Source organism: Pogoniulus pusillus, chromosome 5 (genome assembly GCF_015220805.1).
Source record: "Pogoniulus pusillus isolate bPogPus1 chromosome 5, bPogPus1.pri, whole genome shotgun sequence".
NCBI classification, from domain to species: Eukaryota; Metazoa; Chordata; class Aves; order Piciformes; family Lybiidae; genus Pogoniulus; species Pogoniulus pusillus.
The window spans coordinates 47,475,272-47,497,727 of NC_087268.1; the positions used below are offsets into that span (position 1 = coordinate 47,475,272).

The 22,456-nt window shown below is 48.8% G+C and overlaps 1 protein-coding gene across 1 annotated transcript; it reads left to right on the forward strand.

Annotated features, from left to right (window-relative positions):
• The first annotated feature begins 503 nt into the window (after positions 1-503).
• LOC135175177 (protein-L-histidine N-pros-methyltransferase-like) lies at positions 504-11,228 on the forward strand. The gene is made up of 3 exons (XM_064142944.1): positions 504-523; positions 1,834-2,315; positions 10,069-11,228. Exons 1-3 carry the CDS (start codon positions 504-506, stop codon positions 10,815-10,817), a joined length of 1,251 nt encoding a protein of 416 aa, XP_063999014.1. The 3' UTR covers positions 10,818-11,228.
• The last annotated feature ends 11,228 nt before the right edge of the window (positions 11,229-22,456 follow it).

The window sequence follows — 22,456 nt, forward strand, 5'->3', positions numbered from 1 at the left end:
CTGCTTAAGGAGCAGCATTTCTGAGTTCTCACTGAATCTTCCACACAATTATCTTCAAATTAAAAGAGAGAAAAGGAGAAAAAAAGCAAAAGGCTCTCCACTGCTCTGCCATGAAAGCTGCCCTTCTCCAGAGCAGTGACTGCAGCAGATCCAGTGCTTTCCCTTTGTCATTGATGTCATTATGGCTGTGGCTGCAAGTACTACTCAGCATAAATAACATCTTGTACAAAAGAGACAGCAAAATGCTTCCTGATTTGGAGTTAGCCACCAGGATAAGGCAGACAGGACTGAGAGGATGATAAAGAGATGTTGAGTAACATAGCTGTAGGTGAAGATCCCATTTTAAGAAGATAAACTAGCACACTCATGATAGTGGGCAGCACTTTACCTCTGCTGAAGGACGCAGGATTGGTCACATATTAAACTGTTTGAGAGAGTGATTGGCAAGAATGACCTCAACATAAAAGTTCTGCATCCAGTGATTGGAGAGGGAGTTCAGGAAGATGCTGTATGGATCTACTAGGTAAGGATCCACTAGAGATGAAACAGGCTATAATGAGAGGCATGCATGCCAGACCCCAGCTGTCCTCTGCGTGGCTCTCTGCTCAACTGGGATTTGAAACTTGAAACAGGTTCATGAAATTAAGTGATCCTGCAGAATGGAGAGTCCTCAGGGGTTAATTCCGAGGCATCATGTGAAATACATACCCGATCCTCAGGGCGTGGGCCAACGTTTCAGATCTTCTGGGTCTCAGGTGAACACGCTGCCTCCCCAGCTGTGTACTCCTCTGCTCAGTTTCTCTCTGCCCTTGTGCCATTCCCATACAGTGACCTTTCCTCTCCCTTCCCTATGGTTCACTAAGGAGCAGGAAATGCTCTCCCTAGAGCACCCAGTAGAATCATAGAATCAGGCACGATTGGAAGGGACCACAAGGAGCAGCCAGTTCCAAACCCCCTGCCATGCCCAGGGACACCCTACCCTAGAGCAGGCTGCACATAGCCTCAGCCAGCCTGGCCTCGAACACCTCCAAGCCATGGAGCCTCAACCACCTCCCTGGGCAACCCAGTCCAGCCGCTCACCACCCTCATCACCAACAACTTCCTCCTCACAGCCAGGCTGGCTCTCCCCACCTCCAGCTTTGCTCCATTCCCCCCAGTCCTGTCACTCCCTGACACCCTAAGAAGTCCCTCCCCAGCCTTTTTGTGGTTTTGTAGTGTTTTCTGACCACAGGGCTCCCCTCCTCCAGTGGGGTGCTACAGGGCTGCAGCCACCTCAGACTACACCCCAGGTGTGCTCTCTGCTGCTGGCAGACCTCTGCCCGCCAGGCTGCTGTGCACAACAGGGGCTGTACCGCACCGAGGAGAGCAAACCAGGCTTGCCTGCAGGCATAGGCGCTGCGGTGTCTGCTTCGTGGTACTGCCAGAGCCAGGGCAGAGGGCAGACACCTCCTCCCTCGGTCATCCCCGAGGAGGGGACACCCCTCAGCCTCTGGGAGGGGTCAGGTGGCAGGGCAGCTCAGGTGAGACAAGGGTCACACAAACGCCTTTCCTCTGTTTAAGCGTTATCAAATGATGAGTTATTTCTCACCAGGAGCAATGAAGTTTGGTCCTCCTGAGAGGTTTTTCCCCTGCCCTCCTCTCTGCCTTCTGGAGCACAGGGATGTCACCTCTGCTCCTGCGGCGACCTGGGGCCCTACCTGCCTCCCTGCCGGCACTCTGCTTCCCTTTCCTCCCCACAGCGAATGCGCAGGAGCTGGCTGAGGCCTCCGCTGTGCCAGAACTCCAGTTTGGCTGATGTGCAATTAGCACTGAGAGCCTGATTAAAATTCGCAGGAGCCAGAGGCACACAAGGGCAACTCTTCAGCTGCCTCCAAGCCATCTCCTGCGCTCATCCCTGCGCTCCGCTTGGTGTAGACGCGGCCAAGAGGAGCCTGCGCAGCGCCGCCAGCCCGGCGCAGAGCCGGCAGAGCTGCTGCTGAGCACAGTTAATGTGTTCCATCCCGGAGCTGTTTTGCATACCGTTGATCACAGGCTCCTTCTGCTCCGGGTCACACGCAGACCCCCTCCCCGAGCACACCCACCCACCCTTCCACGGGCGTTGGGTGTAGCAGGGCGCTCAGCGCTCCGCTCCGGCGACGAGCGGCGCTGCTGCGGAGTGACCTCTGCCAGCCTGAGCACACAGCAGCCTCCTTTGGACCCGCCAGCCAATTACTGGCCTCTGCGGAGCACTTCGCTGCCAGACAATCGAGTCACAATAGGATTAGGAAGCGTTGCAGGGAGACCACAAGGGAAAGCAAATAGAGGCGTAACTGCAGGTTTACTCCTCTAAATTGTCTGTAAATAGCACCGATAGCCTCCTCGGTGCCACCAAGGTATTGTGCCCATAAATTCTCTCTGGGTACACTCTGAAGTGAGCACAGACCACCAGGCTTTAGAGCGCATCAGCCTCACTCGCTCTGTGCTCTGCCCTGACGGAGACTGGGGGGGTTACCTGTGCACCCGGAGAAGCTGAGAGCAGGACATGCATCCCGCTGGCCTCACTTTCAGCCCAGACAATGACTTTTAGCGTTTTTTTGGTGGCTAGACAGTAAGTCATTCCTGTGAGAGCAGCCATGCTTATTGCTGGATGTGCATGGATACATCTGCCGGGTCCTGCAATAGGCTAGGGTGTCCCTGCCCATGGCAGGGGGGTTGGAACTAGGTGACCCTTGTGCTCCCTTCCAACCCTGACTGATTCTGTGATCCTGTAATAGACAAGACACTTTCTAGTCCACGGAATTAACACCTCTGCTCCAGCCCCTAACCAATAGAATAGAATCATAGAATCAAGCAGGATGGAAGAGACCTCCAAGCTCATCCAGGCCAACCTAACACCCAGCCCTGCCCAATCAACCAGACCATGGCACTAAGTGCCCCAGCCAGGCTCTGCTTCAACACCTCCTCTGTCCTGGTGCTTCTGAGTTCTTCTCTTAAAGATGACAAGCATTCCTTCAAGCTCATCAAGTCCAATCATTAGTTCCACACTGACAAGTCCTTGGCTAAATCAAACCCCTCGGCACATCTCAGCACTAGGAATCACTATGGTTGGACAGGACCACCAGCATCATCCAGTCCAACCTTCATCCCAGCAGCCTTCATCACCAGAGCATAGCCTCAAGCCCCACAGCCACTCTCCTCTTAAACACCTCCAGGGGTGGTGACTCCACCACCTCCCTGGGCAGCCTGTGCCAGTGCCTGACCACCTGCTCAGGGAAGAACTTCCTCCCAACAGCCAACCTAAACCTGCCCTGGTGCAACTTGAGGCCATTTCCTCTTGTCCTATAATCAGTAATTCAGGAGCAGAGACCAGCTCCAGCCTCACTACCACCTCCTTTTAGGTAGCTGTAGAGGGAATTATCTTCTTATTATCCATCGCAATTTTTTTTCTCACATGCACTACTCCTAAATTGTCTCCTCTCTTCTCAATTAACCCTAGAACAATGGTGACAAGAAAACTGCCTTTGAAGTCCATGCAGATAGTCAAACACAACCATTTCATTGCTAGAAAGGCCAGTGTGTGACAATCAGGCCAAGCAGTCTAAGTCACGTCAGAGGACAGGTCACAGAAAGTTCATTCCTAATAATGCAAATCACAGATCAGCGTCTCAGGAGCAGCAGATATGAAATGATGTCTGAAACATCAATAACAGGGTTTTTCCCCCTTATAATTATTATTAGCTTGGTAATAGTCGTTAGTGACCTATCTCCTCCTGCTGATTTAGTAAAGTGCACCTAATAACAAGCAGGGGTCAAAGGCACAAAGCAAACGGCGCTGCGTTCCCCAGGCACACGGCGAGGTTCCTAATGGTGCCATAAATACCTCGCGCAGGTTTTGTCTCACCACCAAAATTAACCCTATTAGAGTAAACCATGCCAATTGCAAACGTTATAAATCTTGCCTGGAGTATAAAATAGACCTCTACAAACAGTGCTAAAATTACCCATCTATTAGAGAGGCTGAATCTGGGTCGGGGCAACCCCAAGCGCACATGCAGGCTGGGCAGGGAGTGGCTGGAGAGCAGTTCTGAGGAGAGGGACTTGGGGGTGCTGCTGGAGGAGAAGCTCAACAGGAGCCAGCAGTGTGCACTTGCAGCCCAGAAAGCCAAGCAGAGCCTGGGCTGCAGCAGCAGAAGTGTGGCCAGCAGGGCCAGGGAGGGGATTCTCCTCCTCTACTGCACTCCGCTGAGACCCCACCTGGAGTACTGCATCCAGCTCTGGAGCCCCCATTACAAGAGGGCTGTGGAGATGCTGGAGAGTGTCCAGAGAAGGGCCAGGAGGATGCTGAGAGGCTGCAGCAGCTCTGCTGTGAGCACAGACTGAAAGAGTTGGGGCTACTGAGTCTGGAGCAGAGGAGGCTCCCAAGTGACCTTGTTGTGGCCTTCCAGGATCTGAAGTGGGCCTACAAAAAAGCTGAAATCTATCAGGTAATGACAAGACTGGGGGGAATGGAGCAAAGCTGGAGATGAGGAGATTCAGCCTGGAGATGGAGGAAGTTGTTGAGCAGGAGAGTGGTGAGAGGCTGGACTGGGTTGCCCAGGGAGGTGGTTGAGGCCCCATGGCTGGAGGTGTTTGAGGCCAGGCTGGCTGAGGCTGTGTGCAGCCTGCTCTAGGGTAGGGTGTCCCTGGGCATGGCAGGGGGGTTGGAACTGGCTGCTCCTTGTGGTGCCTTCCAACCCTGGCTGATTCTGTGATCCTATGATCTCTAAAGTAGTTTCTATTTCAGTTTTCAGGTGAAAAACCCAAGCCTTCAGAAACGCTGCCTATTTGTTACACGGAAAGCAAGCAAGCAGGAGGGTAGCATTCACTACAGCCCCGGTTTCTGCAAGCAATTAATTGCAACATCACCAAAAATATCTCTTTTTTAAAAAATCCATCTTTTTCCATGAGAAGGAAAAAGTAATGTGCTAGAGTTTTACACTTTGTGTGGGTATTTTAGCTCACAAGATCCAAGCTTCCTTCTAGGCAGAGAGGTGGGTCACAGTTCAGGGAAGAAATGGTAGCACATATGTCCATCTCTGGTTCAAGTGTATCTGTATAAGCCTTACCCCTAAAATCAGCTAATCTCTTACCTAACTCTGCTGGAACCCACCCAAGCCATTGAGTTTGAAACTGCAGTATTGTTATTCCTTGATGTCTATCGCTCAGCAGCACAAAGCTGGTCTCCAAGCACTTACTCTCTCCAAAGAAACACAAACGGTTGGCCTTTGGGCTGTAAATATTGTGTCATCAATGATTTTTAACATACAAAGTGTATTTTCCTGAATGTCAAGTATTCTCAGAGTGCAGGGGCTCCCATGAGCGTGGAGTGGCAGGAATTAAAGGCAGTTTAAAAGCAGGGAAAGAAGAAAGACATAGCAAGGAACGAGAGAAAGGAGAAATGAAAGGATAACTAATGTGAACTTAGCCAAGTATTACATTATCGTTTCTCTCCCAGACAAAGATGTCACCTGAGCAGCATAACAGCCTAGGATCAGTAAAGTAAAGATTGAACTGTGATACTATCATCAACCTTTTCTTACTACATGAGATAGTTCATAGGCTCACGGGGTGCTAGGGAAGGGACCCAAGGAGATCATCCAGTCCAACCCCCTGCCAGAGCAGGACAATCCTATCTAACACAGAGCACAGAGGAACACATCCAGACAGGCCTGGAAAGGCTCCAGAGAAGGAGACTCCAGAACCTCTCTGGGCAGCCTGTGCCAGTGCTCTGTGACCCTTACAGCAAAGAAGTTCCCCCTTGTGTGGAGGCAGAACCTCTTGTGCTGCAATTTACTCCCATTGCTCCTTGTCCTACCCCAGGCAGCAGTGAGCAGAGCCTGTCCCCCCCCCCACTCCTGGCAGCCCTCAGATACTTATAAACATTTATCAAATCCCCTCTCAGTCTTCTCCAGACTAAGCAGCCCCAGGTCCCTCAGCCTCTCCTCATCAGCCATACTCTCCAGTCCCCTCATCATCCTTGTAGCTCTCTGCTGGACCCTCTCCAGCAGATCCCTGTCCCTCTGAAACTGGGGGGCCCAAAACTGAACACAGTATTCAAGACGAGGTCTCAGCAGGGCAGAGTAGAGGGGAGGTAGTTTCTTTATGGATTTGAGTATCCTGTGCAGGAGAGAAGAATTTTTGCCAGCTAAATAATAGGATTGATTTTGGGATCCTGAAGCACTTGCTGGTGGCTCAGGAGCAGTGGAAGTGTCAGTAGCTGCACAGAAATGTGGCCCTGACACTTTGCTATTAGTATCTAACAGGGCTTTATGCTTTGTTATTCTGTTTTGTATCAACTACTTTGATGCTGCTCTGCCAAACATCACCTTAAGTTCAGAGCAGGACTCTAACTTAGTGGAGGTGAATAGACTAGGAGGAAATCATGATACTCTCCTGGGAGGAGATGGGTTGGACTGGATGATCTTGGAGGTCTCTTCCAACCTGGTTGATTCTATGAGTCTATGACCTGCAGCATTGTCTGCCTCCTGCCATGGAGTCCAGAGGGAAGGCTAGAGGTCAGTGGCTGCCCCTCTCAATGGCCCAGGGTGAATGCAGGCTGGGATAGCACCTCATTCCTGTCAGACTGCACAGACTACACCTGTGTGCCTTGTGACCAGGTTACTTACCTTCTCTGGAGCTCTAGTGGCTGAGCTGGAGGAGGAAGGTGACTGACTGCCTCTGTTCATATAGTCTTGAGCATAGAGCAAATGCTTACACATTAGCATAACCCAGCTGAGTACAGCCCAGCCTTTTACATACATCACTTCTTGCTTGTCCCCTGGGCCAGATGTCCCACTGTCTTTCCTCCCCCTTGGGAGGCATCCCAAAGCTGAGGGAATGAAGGTCAAATGCTCATACACTGCTTGTATAAGCATTCCCACAATGAACATTTCCAGGAAGGGAACACCCATGACCTCCCTGGGCAAGGGGAGTGCAGCCAGGAGCTAGGCTGGTGGAATCAGACTCCACCAGCCCTCAAGTAGTCCCATCAGCCATGCAGAGCTCAGGACAGAGAGCTCCCTACCCACTTGCCAGCTTCCCAAACAGAATAACTCCCAAGGTGGAGAAAAATGGAAGCAAGTTCCTCACAGGAATTGCCACCCCAATAGCCACCGAGTCCCTCCCGTGCCCTGAGGAACAGATTAGCAGTTCTCAGTGAACCTGTTTTCCCCTAAGGCAATACTCTGCAAGAGGAACCATCCAACAGCCACCATGGAAACTTATCTAGTCCGTGTCACTGAAAGAGACAAGGAGGGAGCAAGCCTGTTAAAACACCCACAGTTAAGAGGAGGAGACAGGTGCTTGTCCTTGGGGACTCACTTCTAAAGGGTGCTGAGGGCCCCACATGCAGACCAGATCTACTCTCTAGGGAAGTATGTTGCTTCCTTGGGGACAGAGTCAAGGATGTAGTAAGAAAACTTCCTACCCTGGTCCACCCAACAGACTACTACCCACTGATGATTTTCCAAATGGCAATGGATGAAATCCCAAAAAGAAGTTTGAGAGCAGTGAAGAAGGACTTGAGAACCCTGGGATGAAAGGTGAAGTGGCCAAGAGCACAAGCAACATTTACCTCTGTACACAAAGAGCTATGCCTGGTGAGGGCATGAAAACCCAACGGGTTAATGCCTGGCTGTGGGACTAGTGACTAGCCTCCTCTGCTGCAGGCTGCACCCCCCCAGCTCCCTCAGCCTCTCCTCACAGGGCTCTGCTCCAGGCCCCTCCCCAGCCTTGCTGCCCTGCTCCAAACACCTTCCAGCACCTCCACATCTCTCTTGCATTGAGGAGCCCAGAACTGGACACAGCACTCAAGGGGTGGCCTGAGCAGTGCTGAGCACAGGGGCACAAGAACCTCCCTTGTCCTGCTGCCCACACTGCTCCTGAGCCAGCCCAGGATGCCATTGGCTCTGCTGCCCACCTGGGCACTGCTGCCTCAGCTTCAGCTCCTCTCTACCAGTATCCTCAGGTCCCTCTCTGCCTGGCTGCTCTCAGCCACTCTGTGCCCAGCCTGTAGTGCTGCTTGGGGTTGTTGTGGCCAAAGTGCAGAACCCTGCACTTGGCCTTGTTCAATCTCATCCCCTTGGCCTCTGCCCACCCATCCAGCCTGGCCAGGTCCCTCTGCAGGGCTCTCCTACCCTCCAACAGCTCCACAGCTGCTCCTAGCTTGGTGTCATCTGCAAACTTACTGATGCTGGACTCAATCCCCTGGTGCAGATCATCAATGAACACATTGAACAGGACTGTGCCCAGCACTGATCCCTGGGGCACACCACCGGTGCCAGCTGCCAGCTGGCTGTGGCACCATTCACCATCACTCTCTGGGCCTGGCCCTCCTGCCAGTTCTTCACCCATATCAGAGCAAATTTGTTTGGTTGCATTTTCATAGTTAAACCATTATGTGCAGCACCCACAGAGCACTTCTAACAACCCCTGGGCTCCAGTAAAGCACACAAAGTTTGCACATTTCCAGATACTTGTTTAACTTTATGTCTTAGCAGTACCTTTCTCTGTCTGTCTGTCTGACACTTGCTTTGAAAGGTGATGCCACTGTTTGCTGTAGACTGGGAAATATGACAAAGTTCATGTAGTGCAGGAGTAGTTTTGAAAATCTAAAATACAGCTATTGATTGTCTCCAAGTCTTTAATCTTCAATTAGACATTGAACTCTAGGACTGGCAGGATGCATAAGATTTTTCTACCCTTGAATAGCAGTTCATTACTGCCCATGAATAATACATCTTGCTACGCTGGTGCAGTCAGATACTGGTATAATTAGATACAGTTCTGAGGTCTGCCTATGGTTCGTGCATAAAACACTGATCCTTCAGGCTGCCTGGTATAGGTCTACAGGCTTGGGACGCTGAAGAAATGAACACAGCCATGCTAACAGTGCCCTCACTCCAGTTACAGATGTAAGATGACAGTGACTGCTCCAAGGCATACTAATTACAAAGTATTTAGCAGTCAGTCCCTAGCACACACCTGCCAGGAGCAGAGATGGGGGGAAATGTGATATCCTTCCTTCTTGTGTTACACAGAGCCCAGCTGGAAGTTAAGTTCTTAAGAGGCCAGTGAGTGTAGCATCCATATGTTCTCACAGCTCAATCACACCCAGAGCTTTCCCCTTGTGAACCTGTATTTGGCTTTACTAGATGGCAATGTGACATCCTCAGACTAACCCAACGGAGAGCTAACCAGTGGGGATACTGAGGTGGTGCAGTGCTACAGGTGACATTCACTGTCCCGTGTCAGCTGCACACCTCTGCTTCTGCATCGTGGCTCCAGCTCCCCACCACTCCTGACTGCAGCTGTGCCAGCAGAAATCCCATTTGTTGTTTCAACTTATGTCTACTGTGGATCTTAACTGCGTGGGTCCAAATAGCTCCTAGGGAAAGAAAGGGGGGGAAAAAAGGTGGGGGGGGAAGGGGAAAGAAAAAGGGAAAGGAGGGGAAACAAAGGAAAGGAAATAAAAGGGAGAAAAAGGGGGAAAGGGAAAGAGAAAGAGAAAGAGAAAAGGGAAAGGGAAAGAGAAAGAGAAAAGGAAAGGGAAAAAAGGTAAAAGGAAGGGGAAAGGGAAAAAAGGGAAAGTGAAAAAAGGGAAAGGAAAAAAATGAAAGGAAAAAAAAGGGGAAGGAAAAAAAGGGAAAGGAAAAAAGGAAAGGGGAAGGAAAAGGGAAAGGGAAATGGAAAGGGAAAGGGAGAAGAGGGGAAATGAGGGGAGAGGGAAGATGGAAGAGGGAGAAAGGAAAGGGGAAGGGAACTTGAGAGTGAGATGTCAGCATTGCTGTCAAATGTCTTTTTCTTTTATTAGCAGTATCTCCTTAACCCTTTTCTCACCCAGGTGCTGCCTGCTGTGTTAACAGACAAAACCAGACCAGACCCAAGAAGAGCTGGGTGCACAGTTGCTCCCCTCACCCTCTTCCATGATCCCAACAGCTTTACTTGCAGTGAAGGAGAGGCAGATTTTTTCCCACCTTTTATTTCTGCATGGTTAACATTTTGCATTTGCCTCTGCCTGCCTAGAAGCTGTCTAAGGCACAGGTTTCACAGTATCACAGTATCAGAGTTACCTTGACCAAGGAACACAGATCTTCTTAAACAACAGCATTGAGAAATCAGGCTGGCTGTTTATCCAGCTCTATCGCTCTTTTGTGTCCTCAATTTTCAGCCTCTTTATGTCTAGAACATCTATCAATGGACTGCTGGGAAGGGGCTCAATGTTTGTGTTTTCCCCAGAACAATTTCAAAGACTGCTTAAAATTAACCCAGAATGGAAATCCCACAGACTTCTCGATTTAGGGGCTGGGGATGGAGAAGTCACTAAAGTCATGAGTCCTCACTTTGAAGAAATCTATGCCACTGAATTGTCTGAAACTATGATATGGCAGCTTCAGAAGAAGAAATACAGGGTGCTTGGTATAAATGAATGGCAAAACATAGGATTTCAATATGATGTTATCAGCTGTTTGAATTTGCTGGATCGCTGTGATCAACCACTGACTGTATTAAAAGATATTAGAAGTGTACTGGAGCCAACTAGAGGCAGAGTCATTCTAGCACTAGTTCTGCCATTTCACCCCTATGTGGAAAATGTAGGTGGCAAGTGGGAAAAGCCCTCAGAAGTTTTGGAAATCAAAGGGCACACTTGGGAAGAACAGGTGAATAGCCTGCCAGAAGTTTTCAGTAAAGCTGGGTTTGCCATAGAGGCTTTCACCAGACTGCCATACCTATGTGAAGGTGATATGTATAATGACTACTATGTACTAGATGATGCTGTCTTCGTCCTCAAGCCAGTGTAAGTGTGTATGAAGTACATCTCCACAGTCTAACCCAAGAAGCAGCCTCTGAAAGAGGAGCTTGATTTATGGTTACTTAAAGGGTGGGAGTTTGGGAGTTGCCATGCTTAAATAAATACCATGTAAGAAATTTAAAGGCCAAAACACTAATGTATTTCTTTGTAGTGTGATTAGGAAAAGAAGGGTTGTTTTTTAAATGGACTCTTAAGTTGAGAATTTCTTTTTTACCAGCTCTTAAACCAACAACAGATTCTCCAGTCTGGCAGTAATGGGGGATTTTTTTTATGCTTACCTGCAACAGGGATCAGATGCAAACAAAAGCAATAGTCCTAATAATGATGAAGCTGATACAGTGTGAACTGTTGTTAAAGACATCAAATGAAATCTGGCAATAAAGTTATCCATTCAGTTCAAGCCTGTTGAATATAAGCTGTTGAAATGGATATTCTTCCATGCTAAATTACTTTCTTACTGTCATTCTTCACAGGTTTGCCTGAATCCAGGGTGATTCCAGTGTGTGACAGCTGGCAGCATGGAGGTCAGCACTTTCCCTCAAATCAGGACTTGCTCTGCCTAGAGAACTCATCCCAATGGTCTGCCAAAGGGCTGGAGGTCTTAAATTACTTTCTTCTTTTCCATGTGGTGCCCTTGCTTTAAAACAGCATTGTAAATGGAGCAACAAGAGCAACAAGAAGTTGCATTAGATGACCATTAGATAGCCTCTCCTTCTGTATGGATTTAAGTCACTTATTCACAGAGCACTCAATTTAGGCCAAAGTCTAATTGACCACTACCTTCTACATAGCATTTCACTAACTTGCATTAAAAATCACAGAATCAGGCAGGGTTGGAAGGCACCACAAGGAGCAGCCAGTGCCAACCCCCTGCCATGCCCAGGGACACTCTACCCTAGAGCAGGCTGCACACAGCCTCAGCCAGCCTGGCCTCAAACACCTCCAGCCATGGGGCCTCAACCACCTCCCTGAGCAACCCAGTCCAGCCTCTCACCCCTCTCATGCTCAACAACTTCCTCCTCATCTCGACTCTGACTCTCCCCACCTCCAGCTTTGCTTCATTCCCCCCAGTCCTCTCACTCCCTGACACCATAAAAAGTCCCTCCACAGCGTTTTTCTAGGCCCCCTTCAGATCCTGGAAGGCCACAAGAAGGTCACCTGGGAGCCTCCTCTGCTCCAGCCTGCACAGCCCCAACTCTTTCAGTCTGTGCTCACAGCAGAGCTGCTGCAGCCTCTGAGCATCCTCCTGGCCCTGCTCTGGACACACTCCAGCATCTCCACATCCCTCTTGGAATGGGGGCTCCAGAACTGGAGTCACCTTAATGAACCTTAAAGCATAGGGCAAATTCTGTGGAATTGCTCAAGTTTATGTTAAGAATGGTAACGTGGGGTTGGGCTCTGCTGCCAGGCAAACAGCAACAGAAGAAGGGGACACAGTCTCAAGTTGTGCCAGGGAAGCTTCAGGCTGATTATTAGGAGGAAGTTGTTGTCAGAGAGAGTGATTGGCATTGGAATGGGCTGCCCAGGGAGGTGGTGGAGTCTCTATCCCTGGAGGTGTTGAAGCCAAGCCTGGCTGGGGCACTTAGTGCCATGGTCTGGTTGATTGGCCAGGGCTGGGTGCTAGGTTGGCCTGGCTGAGCTTGGAGGTCTCTTCCAACCTGCTTGATTCTGTGAACTTGTAACACTCATAAAGAGAATGGAAGGACTGAAAGTGGTTTGAGTTTTCTTGCAGCTGTTAAAGCAAAACAGTCTTTTAAACACTTGAAACAATGCTATGAATTTTGGTGGGTGTTTTAACTAAAACATTTATTATGAGTGTCTCTTGAGCGTGGGCTGGTGTGGTTTATTCTTATAAAGCAAAATATCAGGCTTTGTTTCACATTTATTATTAATGCAAGACACACGAATCTCTCTTCAAACTGTTGTATCAGGTGATATTTGCAGGTGCAGTTGTTTTGTTTAGCAGATGCTGTTTCAAGGGAGGCAGGGAGATGATGTTTCTCTCGCAGTACACAGGTTGGTATCTCAGTAGGATGCATACCTGTATTGCATAATATGTTCTTATCATATGACTACATTCTGCCTTCAGCGGCACAAAACTGTTCCCACTCAAGTGAGTACACAACAATGCACTCACTCCACTTCAGCCTGGCATTGAGGGGGAAGTTGTTGAGCAGGAGAGTGGTGAGAGGCTGGACTGGGTTGCCCAGGGAGGTGGTTGAGGCCCCATGGCTGGAGGTGTTTAAGGCCAGGCTGGCTGAGGCTGTGGGCAGCCTGCTCTAGGGTAGGTGTCCCTGGGCAGAAAAGGTCCTGAGCTATTTAGAAAACCTGTCTAGAGAAGTGCAGAAGATCTAGAAAAGTCCTAAAACAGGAGACAGTCTCCATTGAAAAAAAAACCATCACCCTCATAGGGATAGACACTTTTGAACTGCAGCCCCTGACACAGTGACCTTTGGGAAGCAAGGGCAGTGGGTTTGAATCCCAGTGTCTTGCTGGGTGTATTATGAAATCTGTTTGGGCTTTTCTTTTTCAGCTAGCTGCCTTTGGTTTGAGGGTTTCAGCTCTGCAGAGCAGTGCCCTAGTTATGCTTGCCACAGGCAGTGAGACCTCTTCAACTAAAGCAGGAAAGGGCTCACTGGGAAGATCATCTGAAAGATCCAGAAATCTCAGCTCTGCATTAGAACCTAGGAGTGCTGACTCCTCCTGTGTCTTAATGGACATAAAATAACAGGCACTGCCAGAGGGTCATAGAACCAGAGAGTCAGTCAGAGTTGCAAGAGACCACAAGGGTCAGCCAGTGCCAACCCCCCTGCCATGCCCAGGGACACCCTACCCTAGAGCAGGCTGCACACAGCCTCAGCCAGCCTGGCCTCAAACACCTCCAGCCATGGGGCCTCAACCACCTCCCTGGGCAACCCATTCCAGCCTCTCACCACTCTCCTGCTCAACAACTTCCCTTCACCTCCAGCCTGACTCTCCCCACCTCCAGCTTTGCTCCAATCCCCCCACTCCTGTTGCACCCTGACAGCCTAAAAAGTCCCTCCACAGCTTTTTTGGAGTTCCCCCCATATCCTGGAAGGCCACAAGAAGGTCCCCTGGGAGCCTCCTCTTCTGCAGCCTGCACAGCCCCAACTCTTTCAGTCTGTGCTCACAGCAGAGCTGCTTCTGCCCTCACGGCTTAAGCTGCTTCCCATACAGGTAATTACTCCTAGCCCAAGTGCTGTGCTGGGCTGCTCGCAGGTGGCTGAGCAGAATCAGAATCCAACAAGAGCTCTGCAGAGGTTCAGGAGATACAGCAGAAGAGTTCTGTATGAAGGAAAATGTCTAGGTCTAGAATTCCTGGCCAATGTGCAGATTAAAGAGAACAGATTTGTGTTGTTTTTACTGACTGGTAATTCATAACCATTATAGCTGTGTTATGTACCTTCCTTAAAGAACATGTTTTACATGCTGAATATCCTTTAGTGTGCTTTGGCAGACATAGCTTACCCTCTGGATCTAGGAGACAGCCTGTGAGCCTGATAAGAGTAAAGCTTCTTTGGTTGTTGCTATATTCCCACATATATATTCAGGCCATTTGATCCTCTCTGTATTTCAAACTGCTAACAACAGGAGACAAGGGAACACATCCAGAACATGTCTCTGGAACATGCCCAGAGAAAGGTGACAAAGCTGGGGAGCGGCCTGGAGCAGAGCCCTGTGAGGAGAGGCTGAGGGAGCTGGGGGTGTGCAGCCTGCAGCAGAGGAGGCTCAGGGCAGAGCTCATTGCTGCCTGCAGCTGCCTGCAGGGAGGCTGTAGTCAGGTGGGGTTGGGCTCTGCTGCCAGGCAAGCAGAAAGCCACATATCAAACTGCAGTGTCTGGGCAGTTACTTTTCCATGCAACATTATCTGAGCTGCAGAGGATCCTGACACCATACAGAAACACAAAAGGCAGCATGTGACCACAGTATTTGTTTCAGCCAGTTCATTACCATCTACAGGCAACACAGTAAGTAATGAGTTCTGGAAGTCCAGTCAAGATGCTTGCACCATTCTCCTACCTAAATATTTCATGTATTACAGTATCCCTGGGACCCAGACATAAGAGCAGAACTAGAAAGCATGCGTCTCTCCTCAGCTCCTCAAGCTCTGCAATGACTGGAGCTTGTAGTGTGGAGAGGACTATACTGAGTTAGTTACAAAACATCTTTATATTATACTGCATCCAGCTCAGGAGCTCCTATTCCACCAGGGCTGTGGAGATGCTGGAGTGTGTCCAGAGCAGGGCCAGGAGGATGCTGAGAGGGCTGCAGCAGCTCTGCTGTGAGCACAGACTGAGAGAGTTGGGGCTGTGCAGGCTGGAGCAGAGGAGGCTTCCAGGTGACCTTCTTGTTGCCTTCCAGGAAATAAAGGGGGCTACAAAAATGTTGGGGAGGGACTTTTGAGGGTGTCAGGGAGTGAGAGGTCTGGGGGGGAATGGAGCAAAGGTGGAGGTGAGGAGGAAGTTGTTGAGGATGAGAGTGGTGAGAGGCTGGACTGGGTTGCCCAGGGAGGTGGTTGAGGCCCCATGGCTGGAGGTGTTTGAGGCCAGGCTGGCTGAGGCTGTGTGCAGCCTGCTCTAGGGTAGAGTGTCCCTGGGCATGGCAGGGGGGTTTGCACTGGCTGATCCCTGTGGTCGCTTCCAAGCCTGACTGATTCTTTGATTCCCAATCCTCTCTGACTGTTGCCAGCAAATCAAGTACGTAGCAGAACTGTGCAACCTTTTGGGTACATCTCACAGCCTCCAAAGACCTCTCAGCACCACTCCTGAAGTATATGCAGGATATGCATTTTCTAGCTGAAATGCCTGGGGATGAACAACTACACTCTCAGCTTTAAGTCAGGTAGGGAAGTGTACTGTGTTCCTATTTATGCCATTCCATACCATCAAGGGGTGCTTCCAAATAGGAATGAGCATCTAAAAAATAAAAGCCCAAACTCCCCCCCAAAAAAAACCCAAACCAACCAAAACATCCCACCCTGGCCAAGCAAGATGAAAAATTTACTTTCCTACATGCCCCGGACTTGCCTTTGCAACATGCGATTAAACAGAGAACTGTGTTGCATCCCGCTGCAACCCGTAGTAGCTGTCAGACAGGTAATTGCTTTTAAAGCAGAAGACCACAAAGAATGCAGCAATATCTTTTTGCCTTTGGTTTCTTTTCTTCTTTCAAACTCTCTTCAAGATTCCTAAGGCATCAATCCAGCTGCTGGGGTCAGTTTGAGCGCAGAGATCATTTAAGGCTTCTGGAGATGTTAAAATAGGCGCTAAAATCTGTTTTGTTAATTGCTGGGACAATCGATAACTAATTCTCATTCTAAGCTGGGTGCTTCACGTGCCTTAAATAACTCGGTGGAAGATCATTTACATCTCAATAACAACCTCTAACAACGTCATGTCAGCAAAACCCAAACCAAACCTCAATAATGTAGGTTAGTGACCAGTAAAGGACTTATTACCTGGGTCAAGTCCTCGGGGGCTGCGGTGGGCACACTGGCAAAAGTCTTTCTTGTGTGTGGCTCTCACTCCACAATAGGAGCATGGAATCCCATAGGGACTACCCTATTATTTGGTGCTGTGTCACTTTCTAAATGGTTATACATTACCCTGATTTCAGGAGCCTGTAGCAGGTTCATAATGCAAAGGTCAGCCAAGCATAACAAAAGAAAGCAACCCAAAAAGACACAACCCCCAGCCAAAACAGACACCAGAGTAATAGGTGGCAGAGACCTCTGAAAACAAACAAATAAATACGGCTTTGAAAGCTCACTTGGAGCTTCACCTTGCTTTCATTAGGGTGGTTCTGTGCTAAGATGGTAATTAGCAGAAGCAGGAAGTATATTAGCCTTATGCACTAGGCTAGGAGCAGAAAATGGCATCACTATTTTAAGCTGCATTCTTAACAATGCTTTTGTGATACCCACACAGACTTTGCTGATGATATTGAAATTTTTATGTTAATTAAACAACCCCTAACCACTCAGTACATCTCAGATATATACACTTTGTAATTACCTCCATTATTGAAATAGCTGCCTTGATTTATCCTTGCCACAGTAACATTCCTAGCTTCTGTTATTTTTGTCTTCAGAAAAACACAGGTCCCAGGGAGGGAATATAAAACTATTACTGTAAATTAAATATTAAAGCTAACTTATTTTTGCATAAGAACACTGTCAAATAACGGTGATAACTGCTCCTAAGAAACGAACTTTTGCTTTTTTTTTTTGCCTTTTTTTTTTTTTTGGCACACAAATTAAACTCTAATTTTCAGTTCTTTTGTAAATTCCATACAGTTAGGCTGCATGGTTTTACTGATGGCAGCAGCTTAGCGGGGAGCTATTATAGTCTTAGCTTAGCGATTAAGAAGTACAACATTTGTTGGAGAGCTAGGCCTTTTAGTCTAGAATGGATTAGCACTTGATCCTTCCTTAAGCATTTTTATACAGGAGTGCATTATCCTTGGAGCCACCCTGGGCTCCATGCCTCATTAACCTGGGTGTTAGATAAATCAAAGGCGGCCTCGGAGACAAAGATAAGCAAACTGCAGGCCAGCAAGACGGTGATGTATGGATCCAGGAGGCTAATAGGAAAGTATTGACAGGAAAATGGTGTGCTTATCCTGCAATCACTGCATATTGCAATGAGAGCTCCCAAAAGCAGATGGGATACACTTCAGGGAATGCAGGAGTAGGAGACTGTTAGGCAGAAATGGATCCTCGCATCTTAAATTCTAACAAGAACTTTCTTTGCGGCTGCGCTTGGAGCACGGCAGAGAGGTTAGTGCCCAGGCAGTGGTGAGCTCTGAAAATTCATGGCAGGGGTAAACACTATTATTATTTTAAGGCTGTAATAGCAGCAGCAACGCTGAATTTCACACATGTCAAACATTAAAGCAAACACACTTTGCAGACACAATGCACAGGACAACCATTCTGGCTATGGAACACTCAGCGCTGTGAATGCCTACAAAGGCTGCTGCAGAAAACGGCGCAGCCCGAAGGACCTGTCCAGGGTGGGAGGCAGTGAGGGCAGCAACAGATTCCTGCAAAACAGGCTACTTTCTGTCAATTCCCTTTTGTGATGGTTTGGGGGTTAGCTGTCCCCCTCACACTTGTGAAAATCACCCAGACTAGACTCAGCCCAGCTGGAAATTGATGAAGCTTTCTATGTACAGCTGAGCACAAGATCCAAGCAGGTATTGACAATATCTGTACAGCTAGAGACAGACATAGACAAGGTAAAAAGTAATGCAGGAACACAACAGCCCTGCCAGAAACCAGAGTGCCCAGGAGGGGCTCCCAACCTCCCTAACACCTCCCTTCCACTCCTCTACCTTATCCCAGACTTTGCCTTACATTCAAAATGAGTTTGGAGAATCTGCCAGGGGACTTAGGAAGCAAAAGGATTAGTCACACAGACAGCAGGTTAGGGAGAGAAGTGAAACCAAAGCCAGAGAGCAATTCTGTTATCTATGTTTGTGTTCTTGTTCTTACCCATCTCAGCAAGCCTGTGAGTGCAGCAGACATCACCTTTATTTCACAGCCTAGCATCCAATTCCTCTCACCAAAATATCCCAGCCAGGCTCAAAGTAGCACACCCCTTTTAACCTGATTTTCTTTCAGAACATGTTCTAGACGCTCTAAGCCTTAGCCACCAGTCACCTTTTGGGTCCAGTAAGTGGCCCACTTCCACTATCTCAAAATTGTATCAAGTCCTCCAGGTTTCCTAAAGCCTGCTGCCATTTTCTGGGAGCTCTTTTCCAAGGCCCAGTTCAGCAGATGGATTTTTAAAGTATCCATTTGTTTGTTTGTTTGTTTAAAACACCAATTAAAAATAAAACTGAATAAAGTGGAAAACTCCCAGATTTTGGTGTTTAAATCCATCTTAGTATGACCATGTTGCTCCTGGAATGGGCTGCCCAGGGAGGTGGCGAAGTCTGTGTGCCTGGAGGTGTTGAAGCCAAGCCTGGCTGAGGCACTTAGTGCCATGGTCTGGTCGCTTGGCCAGGGCTGGGTGCTAGGTTGGACTGGATGAGCTTGGAGCTCTCTTCCAACCTGCCTGATTCTATGTTAAAGCTAGGCTTGAAATTATTCAATTTACTTTTTTTCTGTTGATGAAGATGTTTTGCAAGACCTTTTCTTTCAAATGTGCATAACTACCTTTCCAAAACAGTAACTATCCTCCTAAATCATCACCACATCTTAAAACACTGATTTATCACAGTTACTTTTCCTTTCTGTACTTTGAATATCAGCCTACTAGTTTTAATGCCATACTTCTGTTGACTTCACAGAATCAGGCAGCGCTGGAAGGGACCACAAGGATCAGACAGTGCCAACACCCTGCCATGCCCAGGGACACCCTACCCTAGAGCAGGCTGCACACAGCCTCAGCCAGCCTGGCCTCAAACACCTCCAGCCATGGGGCCTCAACCACCTCCCTGGGCAACCCAGTCCAGCCTCTCACCACTCTCATGCTCAGCAACTTCCTCCCCACCTCCAGCCTGACTCTCCCCATCTCCAGCTTTGCTCCATTCCCCCCAGTCCTCTCACTTCCTGACACCCTAAAAAGTCCCTCCACAGCATTTTTGTAGCCCCCTTCAAATCCTGGAAGGCCACAAGAAGGTCACCTGGGAGCCTCCTCTTCTACAGCCTGCACAGCCCCAACTCTTTCAGTCTGTGCTCACAGCAGAGCTGCTTCACTGTGACCTCCCTGAGAGCAGGATCAAATACCAAGCATCTATTCTGGACAGAGTTGGTCTTATTTTCCCCAGTGCTGTGACTCACTGAGGACCACCCAGCATGATTCTGGTAACAGTAAATGGTCTAAAACTTGAGTTAAACTAAATTTGATATAAAAAGTAATCAGCCCCAGGGATAAGTGCTCAACATCTTCATCAATGCCATTGATGAGGGCACAGAGTGTCTGCTCAGCAAGTTTGCTAAGGATATCCAACTGGAGGCTTGATTGACATGTCTGAAAGCTGTGTGGGCATTCAGTGAGACTTGGGCAGACTGCAGAGCTGGGCAAAGAGGAACCTAATGAGGTTCAGCAAGGACAAGTGCAGAGTCCTGAACCTGGGAAGGAATAAGAAACTGCACCAGTACAGGCTGGGAGGTGATCTGCTGGAAAGCAGCCCTGGGAGTCCTGGTGGACAAGAAGCTATCCATGGGACAGCAATGTGCCCTGGTGGCCAACAATGCCAATGGGATCCTGGGCTGCATTAGGAGGAGTGGTCCAGGAGATCAAGGGAGGTTCTCCTCCCCCTCTACTCTGCACTGGTGAGACCTCGCCTGGAATATTGCACTCAGTTTTGGGCTCCCCAGCTCAAGAGGGATCTACTCAAAAGAATCCAATGGAGTGCTACAAAGACAATTAAGGGGCTGGAGCACCTGCCCTATGAGGAGAGGCTGAGGGACCTGGGGCTGCTTGGTCTGGTGTCTGGTGAAGAGAAGACTCAGAGGGGATCTAATCAATGTTCATAAATATCTGAGAGCCGGGGGTCAAGAGGGAGGGGACAAACTCTTCCGAGTTGCACCCTGTGATAGGGCAAGGGGTATTGGGTATAAATAGCACAGGAAGTTTCATCTCAACATGAGGAAGAACTTCTTTCCTGTAAGGGTCCCAGAGTGCTGCCACAGGCTGCCCAGAGAAGCTGTGGAGCCTCCTTCTCTGGAGACTTTCAAAATCTATCTGGATGTGTTCCTGTGCAACCTGCACTAGATTCTATGATCCTGCTCTGGCAGTGTGATGGTTTGGGTGTTCCCTGCCCCCCCCACACTTTGTAAATCACCCAGACTAGACTCAGCCAGCTCTGGAAATATGAATGAAGCTTTTATTTACAGCAGCACAATATACAAGCAGATATTTACAGTACATACAGTTATACACAGGAATAGACAAGGTAAAAGGTGATACAGAAACACAACAGCCCTCCCAGAAACCTGAGTCCCCAGGAGGGGCTCCCAACCACCCCTGCTCCTCTCAACCTTACCCCAGTCCCCAGGAAGAATGGAGGTTTGGCCAAGAGGTTAAGAAACAAAAGTGAGTGGCAGGTGTGTTAGAGAGATGCAGCTCAGCCAGCAGCCCAGGCCAGAGTGAGAGAAAATGCTGAGAGTGTTATCTAGTGTTTTCATTTCTTCTTCAGCAAGACTCTGAGGGGAGTAGACATCACCACTGTTTTCCTTTCACAGCCTGTAATGTGATTCTTCTCACCAAAACATTCCAGCTGGTTTCAAACTAGCACAGGCAGGGAGGTTGGACTCAATGATCTATGAAGGTCTCTGCCAAACCCTATCATCCTATGAAAATAGAGCTGATTTTACCCAGTCTGCTCTGATGAGCCAGGCCTTTCAAAGCAGTAAGAGCTGGTCCTCAAAAAGCTGAAGGTGCAGTAAGGGAATGCAATGGTTTGGGTGTTACCCACCCCCCCCACTTTGTAAACGCCCTGTGCAGCCTGCAGAAGAGGAGGCTCAGGGCAGAGCTCATTGCTGTCTACAGCTGCCTGAAGGGAGGCTGTAGCCAGGTGGGGTTGGGCTCTGCTGCCAGGCACCCAGCAGCAGAACAAGGGGACACAGCCTCAAGCTGTGCCAGGGCAGGTCTAGGCTGGATGTTAGGAGGAAGTTGTTGTCAGAGAGAGTGATTGGCATTGGAATGGGCTGCCCAGGGAGGTGGTGGAGTTGCCATCCCTGGAGGTGTTCAAGAGAAGACTGACACTTAGTGCCATGGTCTGGTTGATTGGCCAGGGCTGGGTGCTAGGTTGGGCTGGATGAGCTTGGAGGTCTCTTCCAACCTGCTTGATTCTATGATTCCCTTACTCTATGGTGTTGGTTACCTGAGTAATATTGAAACTACAATCCTGTGGTTGCTTATATTTATATATCTTTATATCCATAGATTTATATATTTTATATGAATATCTATCCATACTTATACACAATAGAAGTGTACACATTCTATAGAATTATTATTTCTATTTCTATATCTTCATATTTATCTATTTTCTATAACTATATGTAGGTATTTTTCTATGTACACGTTCACATATTTTATATCTCTGTTTATATAAATATGCACACCTATTCCTAGCAGTAATTCCCAGTGCAGGCAGAGCATTCTGAATATTCCCTCTCCCCCAGCCTACATGGAAAAACAAACCAAAGTAAGATAACCTAAGCAGAGCCAGAATGCCAGGCATTTTCCAGCTGCTTCCCTGCTCTTTTACTTGCTTGTGCCCTTTTGTCTGGGCTCCTGCATGCTGCTAGAGCACAGCTTGGCTCATCCCTGCTCTGCGCAGCGCAAGCAGCCGTCCCGGCGGGTGGCTATGAGGGCAGTCGCAGGTACCCAGCTCTCTTCCCGCGGTCACGGTGCCTTTAGAGACTCTCTCGGGGTCTGCCTGTTATCTGCCTGCCCCCGCGGCCATCAGCTGCGCTTGCCGGTGGCCTGATGGACCGGCTCGTGTACCTGGGGACACAGGCAGGGTGCATCCATTACTCATTTGTGACAATAACCAATCGAGGAAGATGTAGAACTCAATTCCAGCAGAAAGACCTATAATGCTGGAGTCAGGAGGTTATCGCTGCGGGACCTGCACCTTGCTCCTTAC